The sequence below is a fragment of the Mesoplodon mirus genome (genome assembly GCF_964341445.2).
Source record: "Mesoplodon mirus genome assembly, chromosome: 12".
NCBI classification, from domain to species: Eukaryota; Metazoa; Chordata; class Mammalia; order Artiodactyla; family Ziphiidae; genus Mesoplodon; species Mesoplodon mirus.
In genome coordinates this window covers 41,204,867-41,228,291 of record NC_138988.1, presented here as the reverse complement: position 1 = coordinate 41,228,291, position 23,425 = coordinate 41,204,867, and the positions used below count along the sequence as shown (strand labels likewise).

The window sequence follows — 23,425 nt, the reverse complement described above, 5'->3', positions numbered from 1 at the left end:
GGAGAGGCTCAGGGACCTGGGGATTCCTGGAATGCTGGGATGACTAAGCAGGGAGTGAGATCACAAAGTCCAGCTCCACATTTGGCAGAAGAGGAAACTAGCCCACAAGGAGGACTATCAGGGAGGCTCCCCTTGAGAAGACAGCCAGGCCTCTTGGGGGAGGGGAGGCCTTGAAGGGTCTGGCCATAATCAAGAAGAAAGATGATGACTTCAGTGACACAAAGGGACCCTCCCCCAGAGTACTCTGCCCTGATGTCCTGTGCTCCTCCAGCCTCCACTTCTCCTGAGGACAGACAGAGGGGAGGAAGAAGTGGCCTCCGGGAGGGACTGCCCTGGAAACATCACTCACAGGAGCCACAGGGAGCCCAAGGAAACCAGCAGAATGTAGCCAGTGAGGAAGACCAGGCTCAGGAAGCCTGGCCCGGCCCTACTGACGAACCTCACGTCACTGATCTGTTTCTTGATCCAGTCGGTGAAGTGGGAGGTGCTGGTGTAGATGCCCAGGAAGTGGTGCCGGCTGCAGCTAAAGCTCCAGTTCAGCACCCCCATCTGAATCCAGGTGTGGTTCACTTGGCAGACAAGGGAACTGCCAGAGTTACCCTGTGGAGGGGAGGAAGGGAGGCATAAAGGAGGCAGCAGGAAGGCCTCCCTGCAAGTCCTGGACAAATAAACTTGCACCTTCCCGGGCCATATCCTTAGCACGAGCTGTGTTAGGCCCGTGCTGTCCCTGATATCGAGGCATGGCTATGAACCTGCTCTGTGACACGGGCCCCTGCACTGGGGCCCAAGCTCAGGATCACAATGGCCTCTCTCTGCATTCCCCTGCTAACTCTCTGACCATAACTACCGGTCCCCTCCTCTGCCTTCTCTTTAAATCGTGGTGGGCCTCCAAGGTGTTGCCCTTGACTTTCTTCTTTCCTACAGTCCTGCTTACAGAATGAGCCATTTGAAATGCAAACCTGCCCCCTCTCTCTGCGCAAAGCAGGTGCATGTATAAGAATAATGTTTACAACAGCATACATCAAAAAGTAGTAGCTGTTATTTCTGCTGATGGTGGGTTTATGATTTTCTTAAAACTTTCTTACATTCTTCTGTATTGTTGAAAAGTTTTATAAATCTGAAAAACAGCTCATGCTCTCCCTCCCTCCCCCACATATATGTAGATTTTTTAATGTAGTGTAAACCAAGATTTATAAGACATAATCTAATGAAGAATGCATAAGACATGTAAGGAAAAAATAATAAAACTATACTTAAGAACACAAAAGAAGACCTACATTAATGTACAGATATACCGTTGTTCTTAGATGAGGCAACTTAAAACAATGTAAAAAAGTCAGTTCTCAATATTTGGCTTCCTGCAGTATGGAAGACTAGATCCCCTTTCCCACCTTGCTAAAGATAACTAAACCCGTGAGATTTTAAATGCATGGGTGAGCTGGCAAGAAAATAAAGACTCCTCAGAGTGCAAAACCCAAGGGAGGGCTGAAACACAGAGCCATCAGCAAAGCCCAGAAGATGACTTTTGCCCCAAAGCCATAGGCCAAACCCAGTGAAACTGAACCTTGGTTTTCACAGCCTCATTCGTGGGTGCAGAAGACAAAAGGCAAAACCCAGGGCCTGCCCAAGGAGGGGAGCCTAAGAGGAAACCTCCTGCAAAAAACTATACCTCCCAGAAAGGACCACACCTTCAGAGTGACAATAAACTAGGAACACCTGCCCTCATGTGAACTTGCGACTTGAATTCACACTGTCCGGGTGGTTAAAAAAAACTTGAGCCAAGAACGTCATTTAAAGAGGTCCTGGGTTGGTTTTATGTCCAGGTATCTGGCAGAAGCAAATATAGATTCTGACTGAAGGAACCCACTTTCAAGCCATGCTTCAGCGAACTCCCACAAAAAAACACTCTAAAGAACATGTCCTCACTCTTAAAACATCACCCTGCACACAGGGAAGCTGAGGCACCAAGAGCAAATGCCAGCCAGCAGAAAAAAACCAAAGCAGCATCAGAGCCTTCATGGTCTGAGATTCAGTAATCATCACATGGAAGCCTCAAAGCTTCTGGTAATGCACTATTTTATAGGCTTGGTGCTGAGGGTATGGGTGTTGGTTGTGTTATTCTTTATTCTCCATACACATTTTATAAATATTCTTTTATCTGTGTTCAACAGAGAGTGAAAGAGTCAAAAATTATAACAATGTCAGTTCTCCTTATGTTGACCTCTAAAGTTCAAGCGATTCCAAATAAAATGTCAGCAGGATTTTTCCAGGACCTTGACAGTCTGATTCTAGAATTGATATTGAAGGATAATAGTCCATGAATTCTATGACAGGTTTGAGAAAAAAAGAGCAAATTGGAGAGGCTGGGGACTGGAGAAATATCTAAACAGAGTTAGATATATTTCAAAGCTATAATTATAGAAACCACGGTACTAGCATAGAAACTGAAAAATAGACCAATGGGGCAATGGAGAGCCAGCCAGATGCCTGCAGGTGGAGGAAACTTGGCACATGCTCCAGAAAGTGTCATGACTGTGAGAAAGGAGGTCTCTGCTGTAGATGGTGGAGAAACTGATGGAGAAAAATGAAGTTGGACCCTGCCATAACAAAACTCCAGAGGAAATAAAACTCTAAATGTGAAAAGTTAGAAAGATAAAGCTAATTAAAAATGTAGGGCCATGACTTTATGACTTGGGATGAAGCACATATTTTAAAATAAGATAAAACCCCACAAACCTGAAGAGGGCAAATGTGTTAGGCTTAATTACATCAAAGTTAAGACCATCTGTTCAATGAAAGACACCAAATCTCATTGAAGATAGATGATGAATTAAAATAGGGCATTTGGGCTTCCCTGGTGGCGCAGTGGTTGAGAGTCCGCCTGCCGATGCAGGGCACACGGGTTCGTGCCCCGGTTCGGGAAGATCCCACATGCTGTGGAGCGGCTGGGCCCGTGAGCCATGGCCGCTGAGCCTGCGCGTCCGGAGCCTGTGCTCTGCAAGGGGAGAGGCCACAACAGTGAGAGGCCCACATACAGCCAAAAAAAAAAAAAAAAAAAGCTATAAAATAGGGCATTTTCTCTGTCTAAAACCAACTAGAGGTCAATTTTAGCATATCTAGGGAAACCCTGAAAATTAACAAGCAGAGAAAGTGAGTTGAGGAAGACTTGAAGGTTTCCATGTCTAGGCTGACCCAGTTGTCAGCTCCCAGTGTCCAGACCCCCATGCTCCAGAGGAGGGAGATGGAGTAGGGCTTGGCGAAGTTTAAATCAAATTGACTTTTATTTATTTATTTATTTATTGGTTGCGTTGGGTCTTCATTGCTGCACGTGGGCTTTCTCTAGTTGCCGCGAGCGGGGGCCATGCTTTGTTGTGGTGCCTGGGCTTCTTATTGAGGTGGCTTCTCTTGTTGCAGAGCATCGGCTGTAGGCGCGTGGGCTTCAGTAGTTGTGGCACGCAGGCTCAGTAGTTTTGGCTCGCATGCTCTAGAGTGCAGGCTCAGTAGTTGTGGTGCACGGACTTATTTGCTCCGCGGCATGTGGGGTCTTCCTGGAGCAGGGCTCGAACCCGTGTCCCCTGCATTGGCAGGCGGATTCTTAACCACTGTGCCACCAGGGAAGTTCCAATCAAATTGATTTTTAAATTGAGACTTATAATAGGACAAGGTATTGAATAACTGAAAGTAACTGAAAATTATGGACTCTGCCCAAAATGATGTTTGGAGAAGGGAGGAAGATTTGACACAGGGCATATGGGGGCAATGACTGGAAAGAATAAAACTATTTAATGTGGATTCTCGAACAACTTGAGATTCCTCAACAAACAAATACAGGAGGGGACTGTAGCACAACATCATTTATGCAAAGTAAAATACACATATAGCAACACTACGCATTTTTCAAAGATACAGACTTCTTTAAAGACAGGTATTAAACAGATTTCAGTAGGGGCCTTTTGTGGAGAGAGAAAATGGAAGATGAAGGGGAAAATCAAGCCAGTGATAATCAAGCTAGTGATAGAGATATGGTTGACTGGACTCTGGCAATCCAGAGAAAAAGAGAACTCAGAGGGAGAGAGAGAGAAAATAGAAGAGAGAGAGAAAGATCTTGTATGTGGACATTCTCTTACCATCGTGAAATTAAGCCAGAATCCAGTAACAAAATGTGAACCACCCCCATCAAAGAAAAAAAAATTAACTTTCAAAAACGTTAAAGTAAAAACAGAATTAAAACCTACAGTTAGAGTGTAGAAAGATAAGAAGGCCATACATTGCAAAGCCCATGGGGTGTGGGCCTGAATTTCACACAGAAGAGTCTTAGTCTAAATACTTTAATACCAAACAAGAGAGAATGAAAATAAATTATTTATTATCATCATCAATAAGTTATCACTGCACATTCAGCTGAAGACACTTGAAAAGGAATTAATAAAGACAAAAAGCAGATGTCATGCATTAGAAAGCAAAAAAATCATAGACTTGAGGAATAAAGTCAATAAATTGTACTTAAAAAACAACAACAAAATAAATATATTGTAAGTCCTACCAAGAAAAACTCAAAGAGAAGGAAAATTCAAATACTTTGTGGTGTAAGTAGAAAAGAGACTAGAATCAGATCCAGGGAAAATACACTTTCTAGAATCTGAAGACTATTTATAACTTTCTCTTTATGGATCTAAAATCTGGATGAAATGAATAATTTTTAAGAAAATCCAATAATAATGGACAAAACAACTTAAAGTATTGCTCAAGAACTACCCCTTCAAAGGAAAACAGGCCTATGTGGTTTCGCAAGCAACTTCTATCCAGCATTCAAGGAGCAGATAATTTATGTTATTTCAAATGTTCCAGAAGATAGACTGCGCTTTCAAGTGAAGCATATTCGTGATTCTATAACTTGACAAAGGGGGTGCCTTCCTCAACACACCTTCAGTGGAGCCCAGCCTCACTGGAGGAAGACAAAACAAAACGCAAAGGCTGCGTGGATGGTGTCTCACAGGACTGCTGTTCCAGGGCCAGTACCTTTCCTGGGCCATGCACCAACACTATCCTGTGCTTGGCCTAGAGCCCAGCATGGGGTGTCTTGTTGGATGAACAAATAAATTAAATGTATTCTAAAAAAAGATATTATAAATCTGAATCCAACAGATGAATGAAACCAAAGCACGCCATGACCAGGGAGGGCTAATCCTGGCAGGCAGGGTAAATGGACATGAAGAATCTGTTCATGGCACCGACTCAGCACTCTAGATATGGAGCCCAGTCAACCGTATCTCTAACTCACTCTAGCTCGGTTACAGTGTAGAGTCATTGCGATAGCTGCAGGAAACACATTTTACGAAGCATAGCATTCATTCCTGAAATAAAATGCCACAGTGAAACAAAGGAATGGCTCTCTCCTCAACAGATGATATGCCATGTTAGCAACATGCTTCATGATGAAGTGTGGGAAGGACTTCCAGGAAGGTAAGCAACAAGAAAAAGTAGAGCTACAATTCCAGGCTGCTTTGGGGGAGCAGTACCCAAAATAATGAAAAAAGGAAAAATCATGAAAACGAAAGAGGCAAAATCATCACTAATTGTAGCTCATATGGGCATAGACCTGGAAAGCCCAAGAGAGTCAACTAAAAACTCTTGGATATAATAGAAGGGTTCAGTGAGCTGAACTCCCAGATGTTTTCAACAAGATCAGTCTGGGGGATGGAAATGAGGCAAGTGAAAAGGAAGGGAGGCTCTTGTCCTGCTAAGGAGGAAGCAGTAGACATTGATTAACTCTAGGTGTTAAGTCAAGTTTAAATATGTGTGTGGAAAATATCTGTAGTAGAATGACATTGAGATATGACAACTTATAAACCACTACAGGGGAAAAGTGGAGTGGAAAAAAAATCAAACCAATACATAAAGTAGGGGGATAAAAAGAAACATTCTTCTTGGTAAATGGATTAAAGGAAAGCCTCCCAAATGTGTTGAAAAATATAGCACTGAGCATTATACTGTTTATTAAGAGACATACCTAAAACAAGATAACACAGTGTCTCCTGGAAGACAGAGCAATTGTTCTGGAATATGATTCTTGACATTGCAATAAACAAGAAAAAGAAGTAAGAGGCATACATATTGAAAAGTAGGAGACAAATTTACCATTGTTTGCAGATGGTATGTCTCAAAATTAAAGAGAATCCATTATATCCACTATATCTAGGAATTTTGCTTATTACAAAGTAAATACACAAAAAATCAATATATAATACAAATGGAAAATACACTGAAAAAAACATTTTATATTACAATAGAGATGTAATATAAAATATCTAGGAATAACGTTAAGAAGCAGCATGCAGGGCCTCCCTGGTGGCGCAGTGGTTGAGAGTCCGCCTGCCGATGCAGGGGATACGGGTTCGTGCCCCGGTCTGGGAGGATCCCATATGCCGCGGAGCGGCTGGGCCCGTGAGCCATGGCCGCTGGGCCTGCGCATCCGGAGCCTGTGCTCCGCAACGGGAGAGGCCACAACAGTGAGAGGCCCGCATACCGCAAAAAAAAAGAAAAAAAAAAAAAAAAAAAAAAAAGAAGCAGCATGCAGTAATTATATGGAGAAAGCTATATAAACTCCTGCTCTAGGGACACAAATAAAATAGAGCAAAATAGAGTCTATTTTCCCAAAATCACCACATGATTTTCCTTTTAGTATTATACTGAGATTGTTCAAAAGAAAATGGGAAAAAAACCCAAACACCTGGAGACTAAACAACGTGCTACTAAAAAACCAATGGGTCGGGCTTTCCTGGTGGCACAGTGGTTAAGAATCTGCCTGCCAATGCAGGGGACACGGGTTCCAGCCCTGGCTGGGGAAGATCCCACATGCCGTGGAGCACCTAAGCCCGTGCGCCACAACTACTGAAGCCCGCATGCCTAGAGCCTGTGCTCCTCAACAAGAGAAGCCACTGAAATGAGAACCCCATGCACTGCAATGAAGAGTAGCCCCCACTCGCCGCAGCTAGAGAAAGCCCACGCACAGCAACAAAGACCCAATGCAGTAAAAAATTAATTAATTAAAAAAAAAAAACACCAATGGGTCAACAATGAAATCAAAGAAAAAATCAGAAAATACCTCGAGACAAAGATTGTTCAATTAGAATGAACATGGGAGAAGAGCAAGGTAAATTCTTTAAAAGAAGAATAATGAAGGAGGACTTGCCTTACCACATACAAAAAGGAATCATAAAGCTACAATAATTTAAAGAGTGGTGGCGCACGAATGAGACTGCAAAGGGCAGAAATACACAAAAATAAGATAGGAATGTATGATATAATAAAGAGGGCATTTCTAATTCACTGCCAAAAAAAGTATTCAATAAAAATTATTGACATAACTGGCTACATTTGGAGAAAAATAAAACTGGTTTCCTCTCTCACTCTTCTAGATGAATCAAAATTAAAATATTTAAAGAAAAGAATTAAGAACATGTATGAGTAAAGAATTTTATAATCTTAGGGTAGGCAAGATATTTCTAAGCACAGCACAAAAACTATAATCATTAAGGGAAATAACAATAAATATGAACATATGAAAATTTTAATAATTAACTCTATGGGAAGAAATCCACACCAAAAAAAGGTAAATCATGGACAAGTAGCATAAAATATTGTAAAGCATTTCACAAAGGGTTAAAACTTCTGGTTCCTAAAGTTTTTTTTTTAACTTTTTATTTTGAATTAATTTAAGACTTACAGAAAAGATACAAGTATAATATTTTTACCCAGACTCACTAATTTAATGTTTAACCATATTTGTTTTGTCTTCTCTCTCTCTCCATAAGTATGTGTGTATGTATACACCTTACTTATGAACCACTTAAAATTAAGTTGAAAAAGACATGATGTTCCTTTACCAATTACCACAGCATATAATATCTACAGTTTTTACAAATCAATAAAAAGAAAAGTAGTTTAACAGAAAAACATGGGCAAAGGACAGGGAAAAGTGTAAATGGTACATTGAACACAACAGGCATCTTCATTGGAACCCCCTTTGTCCCTTTAAAATGTATTTAAGGGGTGAGTTCTTTCCCCGATCCTGGGTAAAAACTGGGCAGAGTCAGAACGTTTTGCTCACTGTGATTAATGTAATCATAATCCGTATGATTACACTGTCACATAAACATCTCAGTACAGAAATCAGAATATCCATAGCCATGCAATAATCACAAAGCTAGACTTGATTTAAAGTCAAACTTCTCAATAGATAACTAATTAGGACCTACTGTATAGCACAGGGAACTCTACTCAATATTCTGTAATGGCCTATATGGGAAAAGAATCTAAAAAAGAGTGGAGATATAGATATATAGATGTAGATAACTGATTCACTTTGCTGTACACCTGAAACCAACACAACATTATAAATCAACTACATTCCAATTCAGCCCCATTTACTTCAGCACTCCCCTCCTCTGGGGCACAAGCCCCAGTGGGGGAGAAGGAAAAACACACACTTAAAGGGAACAGAGCTGGCTCAAGCCCGACCTCAGAGTTTCCGCTCTAGCAATGTGGGAGCAGACTCCACCCCTGACAGGGCGGCCATAGCCAGGGAGCAGAGAGGAAGTCCCACCTCACACCCTGTGCAGGCTCTAGCTCCTCCATCACCAGCCACACCCTCTATCAAGGGGATAGTGGCCAGCACACCATGAGGAAAGATGTGGCTGGCATCCGCATCAAATCCGGCCCTCACACCAAAGACACTGGGCACACACAGTCTATGTAGGGACACTCCCACATAAAAACACCACTTCAAGACCACAATAGATAACTGTTTCACCTAAATTCACAGAAACAGAGAAAGTTAAGTAAAATGAAAAGAGGAACTACTCCCAGCTGAAAGAGCAAAAGAAAACCCTTGAAAAACCAAATAATGAAACAGATAATCAGTCTACCAGACGCTGACTTCAAAAAGTTGCTAATAGCCGTGTGCCACAACTACTAAAGCCCACATGCCTAGAGCCTGTGCTCAGCAACAAAAGAAGCCACTGCAATAAGAATCCTGTGCACCGCAACGAAGAGTAGCCCCTGCTCACCGCAACTAGAGAAAACTCGCATGCAGCAACAAAGACCCAATGCAGACAAAAATAAATAAATAAAATAAATAAATTTATTTTAAAAAAAAGAAAAGGGGGAAATTTCAAAAAAAAAGTTGCTAATAAAAATGCTAAGTGGGGGCTTCCCTGGTGGTGCAGTGGTTGGGGGTCCGCCTGCCGATGCAGGGTACATGGGTTTGTGCCCCGGTCCAGGAGGATCCCTCATGCCGCAGAGCAGCTGGTCCCGTGAGCCATGGCCACTGAGCCTGCGCGTCCGGAGCCTGTGCTCCGCAACGGGAGAGGCCACAACAGTGAGAGGCCCGCGTACCACAAAAAAAAAAAAAAAAAAAAAAGCTAAGTGGGACTTACCTGGTGGCACAGTGGTTGAGAGTCTGCCTGCCGATGCAGGGGACATGGGTTCGTGTCCCGGTCTGGGAAGATTTCACGTGCCAAGGAGCGGCTGGGCCCATGAGCCATGGCCACTGAGCCTGCGCGTCCGGAGCCTGTGCTCTGCAACGGGAGAGGCTACAACAGTGAGAAGCCCGCGTACCGCAAAAAAAAAAAAAAAAGCTAAGTGAATTAAGAAAGAGTATCAATATAAACACAGATTCTTTTTAACAAGGAACTAGAAACTATAAAGAAGACCTAATCAAAAGTAGATAATTCAATTTCTGAGATAAAAAGCACTCTAGAAGCAATGAATAGCCAACTAAATGACAAAGAAGAACACATAAGAGATCTGGAAGATAGAATAATGGAAATAACCCAATCAGAACAGCAGACAGACAGACAAATGGAAGAAAAAGAAGAAAGCAAAATATGAGATCTATGGGATAATATAAAATGTGCCAACATATGCATAGTAGGGGTTCTGGAAGGAGAAGGGAGAGAGAAGGGGATTGAAAATGTATTTGAAGAAATTATGACTGAAAACTTCCTAAGCCTAAAGGAGGAAACAGATATCAAGGTACAGAAAGAACAGAGGGTCCCAAACAAAATGAATCCAAACAGGCCCACACCAAGATATATCATAGTTAAAATGTCAAAAGTTAAAGATAAAGAGAGACTCCTAAAAGCAGCAAGAGAAAAACAGTCATGTACAAGGGAACCCCCATAAAGCTATCAACTGATTTCTCCGCAAAAACTTTGCAGACCAGAAGGGAGTGGCATGATATACTCAAACTCATGAAAAGGAAAACCCTAAAACCTAGGATACTCTACCCAACAAGATTATAATTTAGAACAGACAGAGAGAGAAATAATTTCTCAGACAAGCAAAACTAAAAGAATTCAGCAATACCAAATCTACCCTAAAAGAAATGTTGAAGGATATTCTCTAAATGGAAAAGAAGAAAGAATCTGTAGGAAAGGGAAAATCCCAATAGGAAAAACAAATATATAGTAAGGATTGAAGATAACTTAAGTAAGCCAGTACATAGAATAAAAAACCAAAAAATATTGTAAAAGCAACTATAACTACAATAAACAGTAAAGGGATAAGCATGAAGATATAAAATATGACATCTAAAACACAAAATCTGGAGGAGGGGAGTAAAAAATGTAGATCTTTTAGAATGTATTTGAACTTGAATGACTTCAGTTTAAAGCAAATAGATATAATTATGGGTTAATATATATATAAACCCCATGGTAACCACAAAACAAAAACCTACCTATTGTAGGTTTTGTATACACAAAAACCAAAAAGAAAGGACCTCAAGAATACTATAAAAGAAAATAATCAAACCACAATGGGAAAAACAAAAAGAAGAGGAAAGGAAAAAATAAGAACTACAAAAACACTGGAAAGCAAGGAATAAAATGGCAATAAGTACATACCTGTCAATAATTACTTTAAATGTCAATGGACTAAATCCTCTGATCAAAAGACATAGGGTGACCGATTGGATACAAACAAAACAAAACAAGACCCTTCATTATGCTGGCTACTCACTTCAGGGACTCACTTCAGGGCAAAAGACACACACAGACTGAAAGTGAGGGGATAGAAAAAGATATTTCATGCAAATGTAAATGACAAGAAGGTGGGGGTAGCAATACTCATATCAGACAAAATAGACATTAAAACAAAGACCATAATGAAAGACAAAGAAGCATATAATGATAAAGGGATCAATACAAGGAGAGGATATTACACTTGCTAACATATACACTCAATACAAGAGCAACTAAATATATAAAGCAAATACTAACAGACATAAAGGGAGAAATTAACAATAATACAATAATAGTAGGAGACTTTAACACCCTACTGACCTCAATGGACAGATAATCCAGAAAGAAAAACAGTAAGGCAACAGAGTTCATAAGTGACACCAAACACCAGTTGGGCTTAATTGATATCTGCAGGACACTACATCCAAAAAAGAAAAAAAAAAAGGAGAATACACACTCTTTTCAAGTGGGCACGAAATATTCTCCAGGTTAGATCACACACTAGGTCACAAAACCAGCCTCAACAAATTTAACAGGATAGAAATTACATCAAGCATGTTTCTGACCACAATGATGTAAAACTAGGAATCAACTATAGAAAGAAAAATAGGAAAAGAACAAACACGCGGAGACTAAACAACATGCTACTAAAAAACCAATGGGTCAATGATGAAATAAATGAGGAAATCAGAAAATACCTCAAGACAAATGAAAATGAAAACACAACTTTCCAAAATCTTCAGGATGTAGCAAAAGAGTTCTAAGAGGGAAGTTTATAGTGATACAGGCCTTCCTCAAGAAAAAAAGAAAAATCTCAAATAAACAACCTAACCTACCACCTAAAAGAATTAGAAAAAAAAAAAACAAAGAAAGCCCAAAGTTGGCAGAAGGAAGGAAATCATAAAAACCAGAAAGGAAATAAGTAAAATAGAGATTTAAAAGATATATATATATATATATATAAGAATGATGAAACCAAGAGCTGGTTTTTTTAAAAGATAAATGAAATTGATAAACCTTTATCCAGGCTCACAAAGAAGAAAAGAGGACCCAAATAAACAAAATAAGAAAGAAAGAGGAGAAATAACAACCAATATCACAGAGATACAAAAAAATCATAAGAGAATACTATGAACAGTTATATGCTAACAAATTGTACAATACAGAGGAAATGGACAAATTTCTAGAAACATATAGCCTGCCAAGACTAAGTCAAGAAGAAACAGACAATTTGAACAGACTGATCACTGCAAGTGCAATAGAATCTGTAAAACAAACAAACAAACAAACAAACAAACAAACTCCCTGCAAACACAAGTCTAGGTCTGGACAGCTTCACTGGGGAATTCTACCAAGCATAGGAAAAACAGGTTACACCTATCCTCAAACTATTCCAAAAATTGAAGTGGAGAGGACACTCCCAAATTCATTCTATGAGGCCACCATTACCCTGATACCAAAGCCAGAAAAAGACACTACCAAAAAAGAAAATTACAGGCCAATATCTTTGATGAATATAGATGCAAACATCCTCAACAAAATATTAGCAAACTGAATCCAACAATACATAAAAAGGATCATACACCATGATCAACTTGGATTTATTCCAGGGCCCCACGGATGGTTTAACATACACAAATCAATCAATGTGATACACCACATTAACAAAAGAAAAGACAAAAACCACATGATCATCTCAGTAGACACAGAAAAAGCCTTTGATAAAATTCAACATCCATTCATGATAAAAACCCTCATCAAAGTGGGTATCTCAACAACATATGGGAACATACCTCAACATAATAAAGTCCATTTATAACAAACCCAGGGCCAACATAATATTCAACAGTGAAAAGCTGAAAGCCTTCCTCTTAAATTCAGAAACAAGACAAGGATGCCCACTCTTGTCACTGCTATTTAACATAGTATTGGAAGTCCTAGCCACAGCAATTAGACAAGAAAAATAAATAAAAGCTATCCAAATTGAAAGGGGAGAGGTAAAACTGTCACATTTGCAGATGACATGATACTCTATATAGAGAAGCCTAAAGTTTCCAACCAAAACTATTAGAACTAATAAATGAATTCAGTAAGTTTGCAGGATACAAGTTTAATATACAGAAATTTGTTGCATTTTTATACTCTAATAATGAAATACCTGAAAGAGAAAGTTTTAAAAAATCCTGTTTAAAATAGTGTCAAAAACAAACAAACAAACCAAAAAACTAGGGCTAATCTTAACCAAGGAGGTGAAAGACCTATACACTGAGAACTATAAAACATTAATGAAGGAAACTGAAGACCGAAAGAAATGCAAAGATATCCTGTGCTATTAGATTTCAAAATTAATATTATTAAGATGGCCATACTATTCAAAGCAATCTACAGATTTAATGCACTCCCTATAAAAATACCCAGGAGGGCTTCCCTGGTGGCGCAGTGGTTGAGAGTCCGCCTGCCGATGCAGGGGACACAGATTCATGCTCCGGTCCAGGAAGATCCCACATGCTGTGGAGTGGCTGGGCCCGTGAGCCATGGCCGCTGGGCCTGCGCGTCCGGAGCCTGTACTCCGCAATGGGAGAGGCCTGCGTACTGCAGGAAAAAAAGAAAAAAAAAGTTCCAGGATTAAAAATACCCAGGAGGGCTTCCCTGGTGGCACAGTGGTTGAGAGTCCACCTGTCGATGCAGGGGACACAGGTTCATGCCCCGGTCCGGGAAGATCCCACATGCCGCAGAGTGGCTGGGCCTGTGAGCCATGGCCACTGGGCCTGCACATCCGGAGCCTGTGCTCTGCAACAGGAGAGGCCACAACAGTGAGAGGCCCGCGTACCGCAAAAAAAAAAAAAAAAAAAAAAAAACAAAAACCCAGGAAAATTTTCACAGAACTAGAATAAATAATCCTAAAACTTATATGGAACCACAAAAGATATCAAATTGCCAAAGCAATCCTGAGAAAAAAGAACAAAACTGGAGATATAACTCTCCCAGGCTTCAGACTATACTACAAAGCTACAGTAATCAAAATAGCATGGTACTGGCACAAAAATGGACACGGAGATCAATGGAACAGAAATAGAGCCCAGAGAGAAACCCACAAAACTACAGTCAATCTATGACAAAGGAGGCAAGAATATACAATGGAGAAAACACATTCTCTTCAACAAGTGGTACTGAGAAAACTGGACAGCCACATGTAAAACAATGAAGTTAGAGCATTCCCTCACATCATATATAAGAATAAATTCAAAATGATTTAAAGACCTAAATGTAAGACATGAAACCATAAAACTCCTAGAAGAGAACATAGGTGAAACACTCTTTGACATAAATCAGAGCAATTTTTTTCTTGGATCAGTCTCCTAAGGCAAAAGAAATAAAAGCAAAAATAAATAGATGGAACCTTATTAAACTTAAAAACTTTTACACAGCAAAGGAAACCTTGACAAAACCAAAAGACAACCTATGGAATGGGAGAAAATATTTGCAAATGATGTGACTGACAAAGGGTTAATATCCAAAATATACAAAGAGCTCATACAACTCAATATCACAAAAACAAATAATCCAATCAAAATGGGCAGAAGACCTGACTAGGCATTTTTCCAAAGAAGACAGGCCAACAGGCACATGAAGAGATGCTCAACATTGCTAATTATTAGAGAAACACAAATCAAAACCACAATGAGGTATCACCTCACACCTGTCAGCAAGGCTATCATCAAAAAAATCTACGAATAACAAATGTTAGAGAGGATGTAGAGAAAAGGGAACCCTTGTACACTGTTGGTCAGAATGTAAATTGGTGCAGCCATTACTGAAAATAATATGGAAGTTCCTTAAGAAACTAAAAATAGAGCTACCATATAATCCAGTAATTCCACTCCTGGGTATATACTTGGAAAAAATAAAAACACTAATTTAAAAATATACATGCATCCCCAATATTCATAGCAGCACTATTTACAATAGCCAAGACATGGAAGCAACCCAAGTGCCCATTCACAGACAACTGGCTTAAGAAGATGTGAGAGATATATATATATAACAATGGAATATAACTCAGTCATAAAAAGAATGAAATACTGCCATCTGCAACATGGATGAACCTAGAGAATATTATGCTCAGTGAAATAAGTCAGATAAAGACAAATGCTGCATGATATCACTTATATGTGGAATCCAAAAAATACAAATGAATGTATATGCAAAACAGAAACAGAGTCACAGATATAGAAAACAATCTTGTGGTTACCAAAGGGAAGAGGGAAGCAGGGAGGGACAAATTAGGGGTATGGGATTAACAGATACAAACTATTATTCAATATATATAAAATAGATAGGCAACAAGGATATATTGTAGAGCAGAGAGAATTATACTGATTATCTTGTAATAACCTATAATGGCATATAATCTGCAAAAACACTGAATCACTACGCTATACACCTGAAACTAACACAATAAATCAACTATACTTCAATTTTAAAAACCACAAGAAATACTTGTCTTAAAAATGAAAAAAAAATTTTGAAGGTGTCCAACTCAAGAAATTATCCCCTGTGTATATAGAAATTTGATTTATGAGAGAAGTGGTGACAGCCAGTACAGGAAATGTTTTTTTCAGCGAACGACACTGGGACAATTGGTAGTCCATACACAAAATAAATAAAAATAGACCCCTAAATTACATCGTTCACAAAATGAATGCACATGGATTCAAGACCCAAATGTGGAAACCAAAATTCCCAGACTTTTAGGAAAAAGAAAACATAGGAAAATGTCCTTATAACCTCAGGAAAATGAAGGATTTCTTAAATAAGCATAAACCAAAAAGAAAAAATAAGATATGTTTGATTGAAATAAAGTCTAAATTGCTAATACAACATTATGTCAACTATACTCCAATAAAAATTTGTTTTAAAAAATCTAAATTGCTGTTGAGCAAAGGAGAGTATATACAAAATGATCAAAAAGAAAGAAAATATTTGCAATATACACAATGAACATAAAATCAGTATCCAAAACAGAAAAATATAATAAAAAGGGGGCTTCGCTGGTGGCGCAGTGGTTGAGAGTCCGCCTGCCAATGCAGGGGACACGAGTTCGTGCCCCGGTATGGGAAGATCCCACATGCCACAGAGTGGCTGGGCCCATGAGCCATGGCTGCTGAGCCTGTGCGTCCAGAGCCTGTGCTCCACAACGGGAGAGGCCACAACAGTGAGAGGCCTGTGTACAGCAAAAAAAAAAAAAAAAAAAAAAAAAAAAAAAAAATATATATATATATATATATATAATAAAAAGAAAATGGCAAACAATAGAAAAATGTGTAAACTATCTGAACAAGTGATTCACAGAAAAAGAATTATGAATGGTGAATAAAAATATGAAAGGATGCACAGTTGCATTAGTAACTGGGACAGGTACATGCAACCGCAAAGGGATACTATTTCTCTAGTTCTCATCCTCAGAATGGAAAACATTTTACATTCTGACCAATACTAAAAGTTGGCAAGGATATAGAACAATGGAATTCTCAAACACTGCTGTAAGCATATAGATTAATACAATCACTTTGGAAAACAATTTGGCAATGACTATTAAAGATGAAAGTATGCACAGCCTATGACCCATCAGTTCCTTGCAGGATGCACCATATGGAGAAATTCTGGAACATGTAAATAGGGAGATGTGTGTAAGAATATTCAGAGCAGCAGAGTATGCGATATGAAAAAATTAGAAGCTACCTCAATGTTTATAAACAAGAGAAAGAATAAACTGTGGAATATTCACAAAAGAGAATATTGTAGATAGAGCTGTTAATGAATTACAGAGGCATGTATCAATATGGATAAATCTCAAAAACAATGTTGACTAGAAGATGCAAGAAGCAGAAGCTTGCTTACAGAATGATGCCATGTATGCTAAACTCGTTCTGCCAGCATCTGGCCCAGATCTGGGCATGTGACTGATGTTCAGAAATGCTCAAATAACCTGAGAAGTACTGCCATTATTAACCATAATTGTGGAGAGGAGTGAAAAGTATTTTCACCCTTATTTTACATATTGGGAAACTGAAGCCCAGGGAAAGGAGATTTTCATAAGGTCTCCCAGTGCCATGTGGAAAGCAATGTATGACCACTGAAAGTCATCTTCTTGCCCGGGTCTAGACACTGCACACCTGACAGGTGTCCATGCCCCACTGTAAGATGGCACAAATCATGTCATTCCCGTTTAACTTTTTCTGGCCCTTCAAGAAGAGGAACTTGTACTGTTGATTGCAGATCTCGTTGTTTACAATCTTGACAGCCACTTCCTGAAGACTGTAGGAGGGCTGTGGGGTCTCTGAAGAGAGAGAGAGATCCTGCCTCGTCATCCCTTCAGTTCTTTGGCACATCTCCATCTTGGAGCTATCCAGATTCGTAATGTGGGATGTAGGGCCATTTCCTGGGATAGTGATGTATAAAGGCCCCAAACCACAATCTGACTTTTGAAAAAGCCCGAGCTCATTAAAAAGTCTCCCAAGGGGCTCAGACCAACATCCAGGCACTGAATGAAACCAAGGAGAGATTACCCCAGTAATTCACGTTCCATGAGGGTGAATGGCTGGGCACTGCTCCATGGCTACCTGCCAATGTGGCAAGACCCTAGAGCCCAGAGTGAGCCGCCCCCTGGAGGGTAGGACCCCACAAAGGCTCCTCAATTCTAGGACCTCAGAATGACACCAACAAGGGACAGGAATTATTGGTGCTCAAGGTAACAAGTGTGTACAATGGCTACCCAATGCCTAGGTACCCACCTGAGACCACAGCCCTTGTGCCACCTGCAGACAGGAAATCCAATTCATAGCCAAAGATTAATATCCTTCCAGGCTGCAAAGTAAGAGCTTGACATTGGAGTTAACTTAACTTTGGGAACTGAGATTCATACACGCCATGAGTGTCTTTTACACCAGGGCACTGTGTATATCCTCCTATCAACAGAGTTCAGGGCAATGTGCAGCACGTGTAGGTGCTCAGGAAATATTTGCTGATGGAGTGAATGAGTGAATAAAGGAATGGGTGGAGGAGCCCGTGGTGGAGTTATGTTCTGAAGAGGCAGGTGTCTTGGGACCTCGGCCTGCCTTCACTTACCTCGAGTATATGTTTGTCCCCACCCAATCATCCAGCACATGGATCCAAGAGATGGCTTGAGTTTAGGGTTAGGTAGACAGACAGGCTGGATGACGGGGGACCAGGAGACAGAGTCCCTGAGCTTCAGGAGGGCAATATCCTGGGACATGAGGCTGGTGAAATCTTCATGAATCACGATGCGAGTTACTGAGAGTTCGGTGCCATTTTCTGAGAGGCGTTGAATTCCCATCTTCGTGGAGTATGATCTGGGGTCCTTGGATCTACAGGGTCAGGGGTAGGAGGCAGATCACCAGCAGTGAGGTCAAATATGGAATGGTTGGAGAGACACAGGCTGAGCACAGGGCTACCCAGCCAGGCCCCTACTTCCGGATCCCCAGATTCAGCAGGGCCTCCCAGGCCAGAAAGCAAAGCCCCTGAGACTGGCTGGCCACCCTGACTGACCTCTGAAAGTAGTGCACACCTGTAAGGACCCATTGGTGGTGGATGAGGGAGCCGCTGCAGTTGTTCGCGCCCAGGAATAGGATGCTCACCTGCCATGGCCATTTGCCTGCCTCTACTAGCTTCCCCTTCACATTCTTGCAGCAGATGTTAGTCTGACCACAGGCCTGGAACCAGGACCCTTAGAAAAAAGGTAGAGAGGGAGCCATGACAGCCCCATGCAGACTCTCAGGCGGCAAAGGGCAGCCCTCAGACTTCCAGCCGTCACAAGCAGCCACTGCCACATGCACATGTGGGGAGGGGCTTTTCTTACCACCCCCAAAGTGGCAACCAAAGGCCCAAAGGCAGCAGGAGCCCCATGTTATAAAGAGAGCCTCCAAACAACGGGGACCAGACAACCCCTCCAGGGCTGCTTACAATCCATCAGCCCAGGATTCATCCCTTCGCCCTTGTTTACACAAGTGAAGGAGAAGAGAGAATCATCAGAGGGGTGAGTGTCAGTAAGCGCTAAGTGATGGGGCGCAATGAGCAGGGCTGCTAGTCAGTTGTAGCCAGAAAGCAATGGACAGTGATGTCACATTGTACAACTCCAGGGCCTGCCTCCATAGACCACCAGCCCTGGAGGTGCACCCTCTGCGACCATACCAGGAAATGAGTAGAGATGCTTGTCAATTTCCTCCTTGCCCCTCACTGGCCCCAACAGCAGGAATGGGAGCAGTGGGGGCTGCATTGAACTGGATAGGAGATTGAGATTCTGAACTGGACCACCTTGGACTGGTATTTAATAACTAAACATCACCGAGGGCAGGAAAGGGAGAAATTCTACAGCGAAGGTTGGAGACCAAGATTAAAGACAAATTAAAAGGTTCCTTATGTATAGCCTGCTGTAAAGTTTGGGCTGGCCAAGAAGCTGTCACAGGCGGTCATGGACCTCCTCATACAGGCAAAGTTGGACACCTTTTACACTGCCTCAAGCAGACGTGGTTCCAGAAAGTGTTCCCCTCAGCAGTTCGGTGTGCAGTGCCAACCAGAGCTTCAGGGACTCAGCAGCAGCAAGCAAGGCTCGTCCTTGCCTGGGAATGGGGCGGGGGGCGAAGGGGGGCGGCAGGGGCGCGTTCCGTGGTGGTGGTGGAGAGGGTACAACAATCAACAGACCAGGCTAATAATCTACTGCAACTTATACACACTAGCAGAAACATCTACTGGGCTCTGCCTCATAGCAGTCCCTCAGAGGGTCCCAAACCGTTGATGTTTGGTCTTGTTCCACCATGTCCCAGGGCTCCTGGTACTGCTATCAGATGTGGATGGCTGGTTCCCTTGCCACACACTCCCATGGCTGGTCACCTTTACCCTCAACCAGTGGCTCCCCCCAGGGATACACAGGCACCTGCACAAGCCCCAACATCTCCATGGAGTTTTGTCTGCCTTGCCCTCTCATTGCTCCATTCTTGCCCATGTTTCTGTCCAATGGCTTGCTGTCTTATTTTCTGTCTCCCCCAAGGGGGAGCCACATTTCCAGCCCTTCTCATATACTGTGGTGGGTTTATGGCTATCTTGTTTCAGATTACAGCCTGCTCCAATGGAGACTTTGGGAGGAAAGAGAGGGCTTCCAAAGCCTTGCCCTTGCCCTTGCCTCTCTCACAAAGCTTAGGCCCTGGAGACCCAGGGTCCCACAGAATGAACTTCGCTACTTAAAAAGCGACAGCTCTAAGAGGTAGGGTTAGGCTTTGCTTCTGTGCTCCACACCCTCAGTGGGTTCCTCAGTTTCAGAGAACAGTACTCCTCAGAACTCACGTCCAGGACAACGTTGACTCTGATCTCCTTCCCCCAAACCTTATACAAGATGTGCAGGATTCAGCCTGGAGATGCCAGCACCAGATGCCAGCACCAAGAACAGCAGCTGAATCTGGAGGGAGCCATGATGGATTAATTTGGGAGCATGAGGTGTTGCGGATCAATCTTGTCATAGACACAGTGATACCATTCCATACACGGGGGACACTCAGTGGCTCAAACAGATTCCACTGCGGACCACCTCTTCCCCTTCTTGGAGTTCCAGAGTGCAAGCAATCCCACTCACAAGCTGTATTCCGACGTCACCCTGTGCACTCACACGTGGCAATGGGAGTGCGTGTCGTGGCTCATGACCTCCATCCCTACAAGGTCCCAGACCCTCACCCCCGCATCATCACAGGCACAGCAGTTAGCTACAAGGAGCAGTGCACATCCTCGCCACCCCCAGACGTCACAGATGCCTGAGGACAGCACAGAGTAGGAGAGCACTCATTCATTCACTCACTCAAGGAACTGGTCTGGGAAGGGGAGTCACACAGTGAAGGAAAAGGACAAATCCCCTAAGTTGGGGAACACATCCCTACTAAGAGATGCCACGCCAGCAAATTTTCTGCCAAGGGGCAGAATGGACAGCTGGCAGGTGACCTGAATCAGGGCTGCCACCACAAGATTACATGTGGTCAGTTAGGGTGGGAGCCCAGAGACCTTGTCACATGGGGTCCCACACTTTTTACCCCCAAAGAGTCTACTGAAAACTGGTATTGAATCCTGGCACCACAAGCACTTAGTTCTCTGGGCCTCAGGTTCCTATTGTGAAAGGCGGATATTGGTAAAGCCCACTTCAAGGGGTGTTGAGATATAAGCCATGTGAATGATCCCTTATGTGGGATGAGCAGTCACCCACATATCACATCGTCCTCATCACAAGTCCCAGTTCTCTGAGATTGTGCCTCCCAAATCCGTTCCATGGATATTACTTTGTTTCCATTTTTAATAAGGCTCTTTCCTCATGCTCGTGGTCACTGGCAAACAGAAACTGCCTCGACACTGTCTGGGTCCCCAGGTTTGGCACGCCATGCAGTCTGATGAGGAGGTGCCCATCAGGAACAAATGGAGGCCGTGCAGGCATGAGGACAGTTGATATAGGCACCCAGGCAAACAAAGCCCTCCTGCCTCTCTCCCATGTTCCCAAAGCCCTACCTTCAATATAGAGATTATTCTCAGCCCTGGCAGAAGGAAATGGAGATGCGAGGCCCTGAAGATCTCCCTGCCCACATGCCACGGCAAGCAGCTGCACGGCCCTCACTGGTCCTCATCATGGGACTTGGAGGCAGGGTGGGGCAGGGCATCTCCGTGAGAATTCTAGAACTCATGGTTTGTTTATGCAGGGCAGCAGGGAGTGAGCCTCTGCCCCAGGGTTGGGGGCTCACCCAGCTGGGGCAGCAGCAGGAGGCTAAGTAGACAATGTGGTCTGGGTCATGGCCTGCCAGAGCCATGATGTGATGCTGCTGCCAGACACCTCTCTGGAATGGTGCTGCTGATGCCTTGCCCTGAGCCTGTGACAGCACGTGCTGCCTGGCCCGAGACAGTGCCTCCTGGGCTCAGCCTTGGCCTTGACAGGGCCCCTGTATCCCTAACCCTAAGTCTGTGATAGCGCCAGGTATCTGGCTCATGACAGTGCCTAGTGCCTGGCCTGTGAGGCACTCCCAGTACCCAGTTCAAGTTCCGTTATGAAGCCCTTCTCATGGCTCCCCTGGAGGTACGGAAACTGAGGCTCTGAGAGGGGGGACAGCTAGTTCCTGCTGTGATTAATTGAGCTGGAACTGAAGTTTTCCTTTTTCCCACTCTACATTTTTAAGAGAACAGCTCATGGGTAGAGGCCAGGTGTTTTGGGCCTGGGAGGTGAATTCCTGAGAGGAAGCAGCTTGCAAGCCTGGGTCTTCATGAATCAGCAGAATAAATGACATTTTGGGACCCCTCCCCACCACTCCATTGAAGTCCCCACCCCAAGAATCCCCTGAGGAACTGTCCATGAGGACAGCTCACTTCGGCTCCACCCCGTTGTCAGTGTTGTCAAGATCATGGGTAATGAGATTGCTGCTCATTACACTGCTAGCGGAGATGGACTGGGGCCAGCACTGTGGAAAACTTTGGAATCATTTAGCAAAGCAGAAAATGTGCCTACCTCACAACCTGCAGTTCCACTCCTGGTTGTGAGCCCTAGAAACATCATGCATGTATGCAGGAGGAAAGACACATGAGACTGTTGGCAGCAGCACTGTTGGGTAGAGCCCCAACTAGAAACTACCCAGCTGCCATCAAAGGCAGGATGAATGCATGGAATACTTGAGCAATGAGAACAGACCACTACATGTAGCGACATGGGAATCTCATAAAACATATTGCTGAGTGAAAGAATTCAGACACCAAATGGTACATATTGCATGAAATTCGAAAACAGGCAACACAAACTATTTTTAGGGATACATGGTAGAAAATCAGATTTCCCACAATAAGATTTCCTCTGGGGGAAAGAGGGAGAAAGAGGGAGGGAGAGAGAGAGAAGAAAGAAAATCCAGAGAAGCAAAATTCTCTCTACTCTTCTGCCTTTGTGGAAAGTAATGCTTTGCGGGGGAATGATCAACCAATAAAACCAAGATAATTGAATAAAGACCAAGCATATCCGTTGTCACTGCCAATGTGAATACAAAGAAAAACCTCTACTTTTACAAGTCAGAGATTCTTATATTGGGTAGAAAAAAATCCACTCACATGCTACTCAATAGAGACTCACCTAAAACAAAGTGATATGAAGCAGTTGAAAGTAAAAGATGGTCAAAAATATGTTAAGTATATGTAAGCAAAAATAGAAATGACAATATTAACCTCTAAAGATGTAATTCAGGACAAAACAGAAAAATAAAATTACTTTCTGTTTAAAAAAGATAAAAATTATAATGACTATGTAACATTAAAGTTGTTCATCAATAACAACATCAAACAGTGACACATGAGAAATAGAAAAACCTCACTTGCAGTGG

The 23,425-nt window shown here is 42.3% G+C and overlaps 1 protein-coding gene across 1 annotated transcript; it reads right to left on the bottom strand.

Annotated features, from left to right (window-relative positions):
* Positions 1–345: 345 nt before the first annotated feature.
* On the bottom strand, positions 346–22,489 carry LOC309813110 (serine protease 46-like; the record flags this gene model as incomplete). The annotated part of the gene is made up of 7 exons (XM_082637704.1): positions 346–600; positions 17,201–17,364; positions 18,153–18,412; positions 18,594–18,771; positions 21,585–21,695; positions 21,815–21,837; positions 22,431–22,489. The coding sequence occupies 7 exons, from the start codon at positions 22,487–22,489 to the stop codon at positions 346–348; spliced, it is 1,050 nt and encodes a 349-aa protein (XP_082493830.1).
* Positions 22,490–23,425: the final 936 nt, after the last annotated feature.